The following is a 12,602-nucleotide window of genomic DNA, read 5'->3' as shown; positions in this document are numbered from 1 at the left end:
GTTAAGTGCCATTCATTAAGATATGAAATATCAAAGATGATGATAAATTCAGTCTGCATATGTTCAGTTTAAGGTGCCTTCAAGATGCCCAAGTAATCAAGTGGCAGTCAAGTTTATGTGCAAATTGGAGGCAGAGTGAGTAAAGAAAATCTAGAACAGAGTCTCCTTAGAAAGGAGACAGATGTGGTGAAAGAAAGAAAACCAAAGTAGTGAGATGTTAGGATTCTTTACCAGAGATTCCAAATCTGCCTCTATCTCCACCCCTCACTCCTAAACTACAGCCTTAGTTTAAACTTAACGGTCTTTCCCAAGATGATGATAACATATATCTTGTACTGAGCACCTTCCATGCTAGGCCCAATGCCAAGCACTTTCTTTCCTAACACAAAATGCAACCACCTGCCAGAAATCTATTACCACTTCCATTTTACAGATGAAAAAGCTGAGCCTCTGAAAGATGAAATAATCTGTCCAAGGATCACACATCTAGTAAGTGGCAGAAGCAGAATTCTACTCTTAAATCCATACATTGCTATCTAACCAACAATATTAGGATCCTCTCCCCTCTACTTTATCTCACTGTAGCCAATAACATTCCCATAAAACCTACTTCTGGTTATGTCAATTCTCCCTCATTAGAGAGTTAAATTCAGTGACCTCCCAAAACCTCCTAGGGCCTGCCTATAATGATATGAGCCTTCACATGCTCAGACACTTTCTCCTAATCCCACCGTGACACCCTCACCAACACTAGACTATTTCACAACTCCTCAAACACCATTTAACTTCATACCTCCAACTCTTTGCCCTTTCCTTCCTCTTGATAAACTTCTACTCATGTTGGATAACCAAGACCAAAGATTACATCTTTGTGGAGTTTCCCTCATCTACTTACTTCTCCAGCCAAAATTAACTGCTCCAAGATGCTGGGAATTCTGTGTATTGCTTAAACTACCCATAATCAAAAATTTTTAATGTTTTTATTGGCTCCATCATTTGAGAGCTCATAGCATGCTGCATATATCTTGATTATTGTACTTACTACAACATATGATCACTCAGTCTTGCCATTTTTCTCCAAAGACTGCAGGGGCAGGGGCCAGGTTTTAGTTGTTGCCCAAGGACTTGGCACAGTGCCTCATCCACAGCAGGTCAGTAAATATGTAATAAGCAAGTAAAACCAAAAGCTTTTCTAGTTCTCATTCTGATATTTGAACTTCAAAAACTTAAAACACTTATTTTAACTAGTGTATCTTAAAAACAAATTTCCCCTGTATGTATAAATGACCCAGACTCAATCAACTAAGATTCACAAAGTTCTTAGGCAAAATTATCTCTTTTGCCACATATTGTGTAATATTCTATTATGGAATCCTTCCACAATATTAAAATACAAATTTACATATATCCAGCTAATTTTCTGTTTTCTACTAGTTTTCCAAAGAACTAATTCTTCCATACGTCAAAAAAAATCAAGGCCCAAAAAATACTTGCTATTAAGAAATTATTTTTATATGTAGTAAGGGGGTTGTGCCTATGTTTCAGAGGCAAACCGATAACTATGGATTAAATGATGTGGTTGATACCTGAGATTTCCTTCAAAATAATGGGGGTGAGGGGCAAAATATAGACGAAACAAGACTAATCATGAGTTGAAAACAGCTGAACTGGGTAATTATCAGTGATGGCTGGTTGGTTGATTTTCTCTGCTTTTGAAAATACTGGAAATTTTCCCTAACAAACTTTTTTAAAGAAGAAAAGGATCTTGGGACACCTGGGGGGCTCAGCGGTTGAGCATCTGTCTTTGACTCAGGACCTGATTCTGAAGTCCTGGGATCAAGTTCCACATCAGGCTTCCAGCATGGAGCCTGCTTCTCCCTCTGCCTATGCCTCTGCCTCTCTGTGTCTTTCATGAATAAATAAATAAAATCTTTAAAAGAAAAAAAAAGAAGAAAAGGATCTGATAAACAAAATGTAACAGATCCATAGCCTGAAAACAATCCATTATCTAAAAGGGTTTCTTCCATTGTTCTAAATTAGAATGTATTAGATGAATCATATAAACCTCTTAATTATAACAAAGTCCAATCTTCTTCCTGAGAACAAACTTAGCAACAGCATCTTTTATTTATTCTAACACAGACAAAATACTTCCACAGATCAAACTACAGAAAATACATTAACAGAATGGCAAGCTTTAGCAATGCAGAAAAGTAGAGAAAAGATAGAATAAAAGAAGAACTGGATTAAAAAACAACAACAAATAAAAGTTAGTAGAAAAAAGTGGCAAACAGCCCACAAATTGGCTGAGAACCCTAAAACCATCCAAATAAGGCATTACTCCCAAACTTCCAGATTATGGTTCTTACTAGGTCCCAAATGCCAACCTGGGCAAAAAGGGACCCAAAAGGAAAGTCATCAAAGAAACAGATGCTATAAAGCTCGAAATGAAGATTGCAGGGTTGCCTGGGAGGCTCAGTTAAATGTCCAATTCTTGATTTCAGCTCAGGGCATGATATCAGGTCATGAGATTGGGCTGCATCCTGCTCCACACGCAGTATGGAGTCTGCCTGAGATTCTCTCTCCCTCTGCCCCTCCCCCTGCTTTCTCTCTGCCTCTCAATAAATAAATAAAATCTTAAAATTAAAAAAAGGAGGATTGCATAGTGACTTACCACAAAGCTACCTAAAAGGCAAAGAAATAGGACCTAACAGGGTAGGTACATCTCTACTTCATTCACCTCTAGCCTCACTTAAAGACCATCAAGCTCAAAAGTATCTCAACTTGACAAAGCCTTTACAGTTATCTCTACACAAACAGTAGAATAAAATCCATTTTTAATCAACCAAAATGTAATTCTGGTGTATTCACTATCAGGATGCCTACGGTATTATTTGTATAGTAATACATGTCTAAAGTAAAAAACAAAAAACAAAAAACAAAAAACCATAGCAGTACAGAAATCTATAAAGTATAAAGTTTAAAATCTTCCCTCCTCCTCATCCCAGAGCGATTTTGTACTCCAAGATGACCTTTATTTACTTATTGAGTATCCTTCCAAAACTTGGTCAGAGAACTTCTTAAATTGACCCATGAACACTCACTCAAGGATCCCAAGAAACCCCACAAAGACAAATATTACTATAAAGTGAGATCAGAGAGGGAACAGAACACACAACAGATTATCCCTTCAACATCTGCTAAAAACTAAAATTTGACTTTAAATCATGATTTCCTAAACAAAATCACAAGATTCATTGCTAACAGCCAAATAAAGAAACACCACCTACAGGAAACACAAGAAATAGTCCTCATCCTATTAATAGTAGCCATTCTACTGAGGCCCAACCTAGGGCAGAATTTGAAACTCAATTTACAACTGCCCCAAGAGTAAATAACTGATAATGGGGATCCAAGAAAGCAAGTACTGTTTTTGCAGAAGCCATCAATGCCTGCCCACCTCCAGCACCAGGAATCCAGAGAAAAAAGGTCCAGTCCATAAAAGTACCCAGGCATGAGGAGCTAGCAGAAAGGGTCCTTTTTTTTTTTCTGGGGTCTAGTGTTCAAAGTGTATAATCTGTTGAAACATGGAATAGGCTGTCTGTAAATTAAACTAGCCCAGACACCATTCTGAAATATCTCACAAATGTAAATACCACCCTCCATTAAACTCACAATTATACTCTAAAAATTTAATCAAATAATCTAGTTTTAAATGTCTGACAGAGAGTATGTTACATAATAAAAATTCTCATTTAATGTTTTCAAAAAATAAAATACATCAGAATATGGTGGGTCTCAGATGCTTAAGCTAGCAACTATCAGTTAACTCTAATAACTTAAAATCCAGAGGCTGTTAACTTTTTAAATTCCCAAATCAGGAATACACAGTCCAAGAATAGTTAAATCTAACAATGAGAGACATGCGGACATGAGCCAGGATAGCACCCTGCAAAGGCAATGTTTCTCCTGCCTTTACTTCAGTCAGTCCTGGAATGTGTCAGGTAGCACAAGGGGTTTTGAATGTTAAGTTTTCCTCGGTGAAATGAGTGATGATCAAGTTAATGTGGCTTGGCTAGAAATACTGTAAAGGCCCTCTACCTTTGTACAAACAGGGTTTAAGAACCCACAAACCCAGGATCCCAATACTCTACACAGTGTACGTGTACTCTAAGAGAGTCTCATTCAGCCCTGTGTTCTACTGCTGACCAGGTAATTCTGGGATAATGCCCACTGTCACTGACATCTTGCTACAGGTGCCTCTAATGCACCTTACCAGCAAGGTTCTTGTTAGACTACCTACAAAGACAAAGAGCTGGGACTTCACAAGCTTCCCAAACAGGTTCCTGTGACTGCTTTTGTGCCTGCTTGCTGCTAATCAATGTTTCTATGGTTGGCCAAAAAACAAACAGGCAAAAAGCCATTCTAACTTGTTAAATTGACCTTTATCATAAAACTTTCAGGACGCTTCACACTATTCTTTTACCACCGACATTCCTGTTACATTATCCTTATACTTACCTCACTCCTCTTAAGGAGCTTAAGCTTTCAATGCAGGCAAGGGATATCTAAATTATCTTTACGTTCCCTGCACAGAACACTTGCATTTAATGTAGGCAATATTTGTTGCTCTAATGTACCTTTAACAATATGCAAAACTGGGCAGCCCCGGTGGCACAGCGGTTTGGTGCGACCTGCAACCCAGGGCGTGATCCTGGAGACCCTGGATGGAGTCCCACGTCGGGCTCTCTGCATGGAGCCTGCTTCTCCCTCTGCCTGTGTCTCTGCCTGTGTGTGTGTGTGTGTGTCTCTATGAATAAATAAATAAAATCTTTAAAAAAAATATGCAAAACTGATACATGTAAGGCTTCAGTATGAGTACATAATACTATCAATTTTGCATTCATTAAATAAATTACATTAATTAACTAGTCTACAAATAAATATATGTGGGCCCTAAATAACCTAACCACCATTCCAATTCTTAGACAATCTGGTGGCGTTTTTGTAACATAAATTAGTTCTCTGGATACCACATTTCAAAAATATTATTAATAATGCACAATGTTATCAGTCATTAACGTCATTAATTTCAAAGAGCTCAAAGTATCACAATGAGTTTCAAAGTAAAAATAAACTTAACAAAAAAACCCTTTCAAATCTGCAAAAGAATACATACTATACAAAATAAAAACTAAATGTTACATAATAAAGTCAGATTACAATTTTTTTACTCCATAGCTAGCCAAGCATTGAACCTTCACTTTGGTTTAAAACAAGTGGCCCATCACTCCACTTTACCATCTAAGTCACAAAAACCCATCACTTGGGCAGTTTTTCTTAACATAAAATATTTAGAGGTGGCAGTCAAATGTTCCCTAGTTATTTCAACTTGTAATTGATTCCATAGAAACAGCTATCCAGTGAAAAAGATGACCAAACTTAAAAAGTACCTGTTTATATATTCCTACAGTTTTAATTTGTGCCCAGATACGCAAACATTTCTGTAATCTCTTTCCATAGCTTTTATTACCAGGAATGTAGCAGAATTTTAGGAAATAATGTACTAATGGCATAAGACTTTATTGAGGTGAACAATGACTATAATTATCTACGAAGGTAACCTTCCAAACTAGAAAATATTTTTTAAATACATCAAATTTAAGATCTAATTTTCAAACACAGGGCATGACATTATTCTGTGGTTACTTTTGCAACACAAACACTAAACCTTCTTTAGCACTAGAAATGAATATATCTTTTTATGTGCCTATAAACAAAAAAAGTAACATAATTTTACACATAATCTTCTACATATTATAGTATAAATAAGCCACCTCTAGGACTGACCTAATAATTCCCCCCTACCATCTACATGCAAGCAAATCAAATCTAGGAAAATATATGCTTTAATGGATTTTAAACTACTTCCATTACCAAAAAATTAAAAATGCCAATTTTAATACTAATTATCTCCTAGGAAAAAAGAACATTTTTAAATGTAAACAATCCATAACTACTTCTAGGCATTCTACATAATCTTTCTACTAATCAACAGAATTACAAAAAAAAAGAAGTTCCAATGAAACAATATTCAGGACAAACTTAAAAATGATGTAAAGATACTTCAAAATGAACAACTATGTACTTAGGCAATAGTTCCCTGACACATGTGAAGATTCCTCAGCCCTTTAGCATTATATTACTATAAATATGCCTTATAGCATTACTATATTTATTTTTCCTATATGTATGCTATATATTACTATATGATACTTTAATGCAAATCCTTTCCCAACTGATAACAAGATTAACCCAAAATATTTCCAAAAATGTACTAAAAGTCACCACAGTTCATTTGTTTAAATGTTTTATTTCTTAATACTTTTCAATACCTCCAGTGTAATTTAAATGTAAGAATCTTGAATCATTATATTACCAAAAGAGTAATGGTGAGCGTAAATTTAAAAGGCAAAGTGGTCAAGATCATGCTGTATTTCACGTACTCTGATTAAGCAACCGCTTACTGTTTACAATCTTTTAAGGATATTTTAAAGAGGGGATCCCTGCATGGCTCAGCAGTATAGCGCCTGCCTTCAGCCCAGGGCGTGATCCTAGAGTCCCGGGATCTAGTCCCACATCGGGCTCCCTGCATGGAGCCTGCTTCTCCCTCTGCCTGTTTCTCTGCCTCTGTCTCTGAGTCTCTCATGAATAAATAAATAAAATCTTTAAAAAAAAAAGATATTTTAAAGATATTACTACAAAAATAATATACCATATTATTAATTTATTTTCCTAATCCAAACCCCAAGCACTGTATATCAAATAGCGATCATACAAGCAAAAAATCTTTTAAGGAGTCTAATACAAATGAATCTTACAAAAACAGAGACTAAGAGAAATCAGCAGTTTGGATTAAGTATTGTCACACCCGGAAAAAGAACATACAAGTTTAGGGGCAAGTAAAAGACACTTATTAAATGCTTAAAACTTTCCAAATCTTTTAAGTCAACAGTTATCTTTTTTTTACACCTACAAATTTGAATTTTAAAACCTGAATGAAAATCCAATTTTATATATATATAGGAATAAAAGTGTTAAGAAACCTAGATATTACTACTTGTTTTCCTTTTTTAAAAAACTTTTTTTTTTTTTTTATTCATGAGAGACAGAGAGACAGACAGACAAAGAGACATAGGCAGAGGGAGAAGCAGGCTCCACACAGGGAGCCTGATGTGGGACTCGATCCTGGGACTCCAGGATCATGCCCTGGGCCCAAGGCAGATGCTTAACCGCTGAGCCACCCAGGCGTCCCTATATTACTATTTTTGAATCAGAAAGTTCTAGGAGGTGCAGACTAAATTTGTTGGGGGGTGGAAGCCCGGCAGGACATAAATAGCAGCTAAGAAGAGAACCCTGGGAGTTATTGAATTCCATTACCTGCCTGCCCTAGGTAAGTAGCCTGAACCAACCCCAACAAAGAAAAGCCAACTCTTGTTTTTAGAACTTTCAGACAGTAAGAATTCTGAAACCAACATAGCTCAACATTACGCACACACACACACACACACAAACAGGTCTGTTGTTCCCCAGGACTGTTCAAAAGATGGGTGAAACTAAATAATTTAATACTTCCGATAGCAGGACCCCAGCTCATTCATTCTATTCAGAATCCAATTTGAACACAAGGTGCGAGGTTATATAATGTCAAGCTTTACATTACACATTTCGCTGGAAATGTTAAGGCTCACAAGAATTGCGTGAGGTTGCAAGCACATACTCTAGAATGTTTTACTGTTAAGGCTAATGAGTCTTGACCTAAATAGGTAGGACCTCAGAAGCACAAAGCCTGAGTAATAATTTTTTTCGTCAGCTCCATGAAATACTTAATTTATCAGATTATTTTATTAAGCTTAATTCTTCCCCAAAACACAATGAAGCTTTCCAAGTTTCTCATTTATAACATTACTGCATTCAAACATCAAAAAAGTAACACACATTTTCACAAAAATATTTGAAAATGTTGAGTTCTCTAAAATTCAAACACAATAATACCCACAGGGTTCAGTATTACAATCTGAAATCCAGTATTAAGCACCATCCGCTGTGAATCTACTAAATAGGAGCATTCAGAGACATGAAATCATCAACCAGCATTTTACACATTATCCGCATAAAACATCAGATTTCATTTCTTCATTATCGTAAACCAAAAGCAATAGATTTGGCCAAACTTTTCCGAATGTGTTATCTTTGCAAGCAATTTTACCAACACCCAATTAGGCTGGCAATAATCACTCCAAAATAAAGTGATGCTCCTTATATTTAAATATTTTATTTAATCTTTTGGAAAGACAACTTTGACAGCAGTCAATTATTTTTAATATTTTGAATACTCAGAAAAAAATTAAGGTTTTAATTATTGATGCTTAAATCATTTCAGAGCTAGTCACTACTCATTTTTCCAGTGATAATTTTAATGAAACTAATTAATACCTACTTCGCCAAAGTTTAATTCAAGTTTTCTGTATCAGTCAAAGGCACTAGGCTTACTGAAAAGGCCAATTCGGTTTAGCTCTCTGGTCATTATTTGTGATTGAAACCCCTTACGCTTAGTTACTTTGAAATAAAAACAGAAGTTAATTACAGATAAAGAGGAATTAGTGACTCTTCCAAACCGACCTACAGACAAAAACTGAGGACAACTAAGTTTAAAAAAAAAAAATCAACTTAAGACTAAAATGCTTCGGCTTTAGTCATTTCAAACTTCCTTCTCAATTCTAACAATAAGGCTAGGTGTCAAACGCAAAGCTACTGATTTCAGCTTGAAAAGAAAATGTCTAACGAATGCAACACCTATCGCACACACTCCAAGTTCCACGGCCTCAATTAAGAAAGCCAACAAATATCATTTCAATCATATTTTGGTCAGGAGAGACAAACTGATGCAGACAGATCGAGACTCCACAGCCTTTGTTCAACAGCTTACAGATGGGCAACTAAATGTGCTACAGGTTGATAAGCATTTACCAGGCTTACGAATGCTGCTTCCAAGCTTGAGAAAGGTATAAGAATTCTACATGCTAATCATCTTGGACAATTTTTGTTAAGCACCATCGAGCTACACTCCGAAGGAAGGGCCTATTCATCGCTACTATTTATTTCCATGTTTACCTCTCCTCCCTCCCCCCCAAACCCCCCCTTCACTTTCTCCTCCCACCCTGTCCCGCCATCTTGGGCCGATAGGAGCAGCCATTACTTAACTAAATGACAGTGCCAACAACTTTCCACACAAATAAACACAGAACACACCCCGAATCCCCCCACCAGCCTCCCCGGTCAGACACACAGGAAACGAGACTCCAGAAACGAGAAACATTCACAAATAACTGCCGGATTTCTATGGCAGAAAGACCCAAAAAGTAAACAAGTCACCTAACTTCAGGTAAAAAGAGACCGGTAGAGATGCATGTCAACAGCCCAACGCAAACTCTTCACCGCCCTAAACTACAAGCAACTTCCCCCTTCTGGGAGCATGGACACAGGAAAGCCCAAAACGTTTGGTTAACAGTAGACATTATGAAGAGCGTGCCTGAAGGAAAAGAATAAAAACCACGGGAGGCAAGTTAAGTCAGAAATTTGGGGAAATCTGCACACATTTACGATCCCTTGACAGTGATCAGGCACCTCGGACATCATCGCTCTATCTCCAAAACGCCGTAAAAAGAGAGGCGATTTTGTCGACCCAGTTGGGCTCGGGCCCCAAAGCTTGCTGCCTCTGTTCCTCTAGCTACAAGAAGAGAGCGATTTCGCAAGGGTACAAGCGAGGTATCTGGGGGTGGGGGAAGAGCAAAGGCAGGAAATAGTTTTCCGGAAGCCCCTCGGCCATCGTTCGTGGCCACAATGAGCGCCGGCCGGGCCGCGGGGCCCGGGGCGAGCCGGGCGCCGGCCGGAGAGATCGTGTCCGCGCTCCGGCCCGCGGGCTGCCTTACCTTGCCCAGTAGGGCCTTCGTCCTGGCGCCATCTTCATGAAACCTCACGAACCCGAATAGGCGGCTGTAGGGAGAGACACATGCGGCTCGTTAGAGCTCCGGGAACGCCACCGATCCACCCCTGCCCGAGCCCGAGGCCCCGGCGGCGGCTACCGCACGGAGAGCGCCAAGCCCGGGGTGTCCGCCCCGCCGCCGCCAGAGGCGAGCCGCGCTCGGGCCTCCCCGGAGAGCGGCGCCAGCCCGTCCGGAGCCGACCGGAGGGGTGACGGCGGCCCGTACCTGTCCAGTCCGCCGAGCGCCTCCCTCTCCTCGGCTGTCAGGCTGGGGGACGCCTCCTCGCTCTCGCCGCTCGCTTTTCCCGCCGCCATTTTCTTTTCCTCATCACCGAAAGCGGCGGCGGCAGCGGCGGCGGTAGCGAGCGACACTCCGCAGGATTTCATGGAAACGCAGCGAATTCACAACTCCAACGCCGACACCCCCCCCCGGGCCGGGGCCCGCAACGACGTCCCCAATCTCCGCGCGGGACCGGCACACCAACTTTATCGCCACCTCCTCCTCCGCCGCGGGCGGCAGCGACGAAAAATCCCAACGCGGCGGCGGTGAAGGCGGCGGCGGCAGGGGCTGCGGAGCCCCCGGGTCGGCAGCGGCGGCGGCTCGGCTGTAGGGTCACATCGCGGGGGCGGGCGGGGAACAGCCACAGGCGGGGACGGCGGGAACGGCCGGAGCGCACGGAGCTGGGGGGCAAGGGGGGGATCCGTTGGAGACACAAACTTCCCCGGCACCAGCACAAAGTTGTTGTAATTGTGTCACACAGCGAACCCCACGCCGCCGCCGTGCCCCCCCCCTCAGCGCCCGGCCAGCGAGGCCAATCGTCGCCGCCCGCTCGCCTCACGTGACCTTTGTTGACTCACGTCAGCCGTGGCTCCACTCAACTTGCTAGCTGCCGAGCCCCGCCCACCGAGGCCGCCACCGACGGGGAGCGGGACGCAGGCCAATTCTGGCCGGTGGTTGGCTGCTGGGCCCGTCTGTCGGGGGGGAAGGGTTGTCACCGAAAGGCAGCAGGCGGTTAGGTTGTGCTAGTTAAATACAGTGGGGCAGAGAATGGAGGGTCCGGGCCGTGTCACCTCGGGAGCCGCGGCGGGATGGGGGGGGGGGGGGGGCGCGGGGGGAGGGGAGTGGTGGGGAAGGGCGAGGTCCGGCACCGCCCGCGGCGGGCGTGAGCAGTGAGCGAGGACGCCATGTACGGCCTCTGCCTTCCGGAGAGCTAGGTGGTGGGCCCAGACCACTGCCCCGGCAGTCCCCCGCTCCGGGGGTCCCGGGCCTCACAGGGCCTGGTAAGGGTCGCGGCGCCGGGAGGCGGAGCACGGCCTCTGACCTCCACCCTCCGAAGAAGGAGCACACTTTTGGCACCGCTGGAAATAATGGCCTCCGCGAGGAGCGCACTCCGGGGCGGCTGCTGCCCGGGCAGGGCGGCTTGGGCGCCGCCCTAGGCCAGGCCCGCGCTCCCCGCCCCGTTCCCCTCACCCCTGCGGAAAGTGTATGGGGAAAGGCCTCCTGACCCCCGGCCGGAGTGAATGAGGAGTCGCCCACGGGGTCTGGCTCGCCGATCACGGCTCCCCACCGCCGAAGGTCTGTTGGCGGCACTTCGGGGCCAAATTTTCGTGCTACCTGCGTTTTATCGGTAGTTCGTTATAGTATTGTAAGAAAATAATAACAGTTGTTAAGCAGGACCTCCAGAATGTTGGTTTCGGTTTCTGTTGCTGATCTCGGGGTCCTTCATGGAAGAGTTGGGGCTGCTTGTGGTCAGGTCTTAAGGAAGACACAGTTAAGATCCTCTCTCATCACAGCTTGCAGCCCAGAAAAGCTTTTTCTACCCCCACCCCAACATGCCTTAGACAACAATAACACTTTTCTTGTTCGGACCATATCTTAGATGTAAAAGTTACTAGTCTGGTTTTCAATCCAAAGTGTAATTGGGAGAAAAAGAAACCATGCTTTCGGTCCGTTACTCTTCAAAAGAAATTTAGTAAGGTATGTCTCATATAATGGATCTGTTACATGGCACATCTCCAGTCTTCAGAGATAGGAAAATAGCAATTAATGGACATACGGTAACAAGGTTTCCTTTAAAAATGTGGACTCTTGTCTATAATAACACAGCCAATAGACAAGATACATTTAACTTGGATTTCAAAGTAGAAGGAAGACAATTCAGTGCTGACTCAGTAATCCTAGCAGTATTCAGTGAGAAGCTATAGAAATCCCAACTGATTTTGCACACAGATACGGTTTTAAATTGTTCCCCTGAGACCAGTAACTACACTAACAAACTAGTTTCATATAGATTATATTTCATGTTTAATTACTTTCTCTGAAACACTTCTTCCATTCTTTTTTTTTTTTTTTTTTTGATATTTATTTATTAATGAAAGACACAGAGAGAGAGAGAGAGAGAGGCAGAGACACAGGCAGAGGGAGAAGCAGGCTCCATGCAGGGAGCCTGACATGGGACTGGATCCCGGGACTCCAGGGTCACACCCTGGACCAAAGGCAGCGCTAAACTGCTGAGCCACCCAGGGATCCCCCCATTTCTTACATTCTTTATGGTAT

General features: G+C 42.2%; 1 protein-coding gene across 8 annotated transcripts in view; it reads right to left on the bottom strand.

Moving 5' to 3' along the window:
- KDM6A (lysine demethylase 6A) overlaps positions 1–11,059 on the bottom strand; it is a 214,842-nt gene extending 203,783 nt beyond the window's left edge. For 3 of the 8 annotated variants that reach the window (XM_041742246.1, XM_041742248.1, XM_041742250.1), the window contains exons 1-2: positions 10,272–11,050; positions 9,993–10,056 (exon numbers count right to left, since the gene is read on the bottom strand). In XM_041742246.1, the coding sequence (XP_041598180.1) occupies positions 9,993–10,056; positions 10,272–10,432 (225 nt within the window). In that variant the 5' untranslated portion in view covers positions 10,433–11,050. Of the gene's footprint in view, positions 1–9,992; positions 10,057–10,271 lie in introns of all 8 variants that reach the window. The other 5 variants (XM_041742245.1, XM_041742247.1, XM_041742249.1 and 2 more) reach the window with 3 other exon arrangements.
- Positions 11,060–12,602: the final 1,543 nt, after the last annotated feature.

The sequence above is a fragment of the Vulpes lagopus genome, chromosome X, assembly GCF_018345385.1.
Source record: "Vulpes lagopus strain Blue_001 chromosome X, ASM1834538v1, whole genome shotgun sequence".
In the NCBI taxonomy this organism is placed as follows: Eukaryota; Metazoa; Chordata; class Mammalia; order Carnivora; family Canidae; genus Vulpes; species Vulpes lagopus.
Note: the sequence above shows the minus strand (reverse complement) of the source record. Positions and strands in the feature narration are given on the sequence as shown.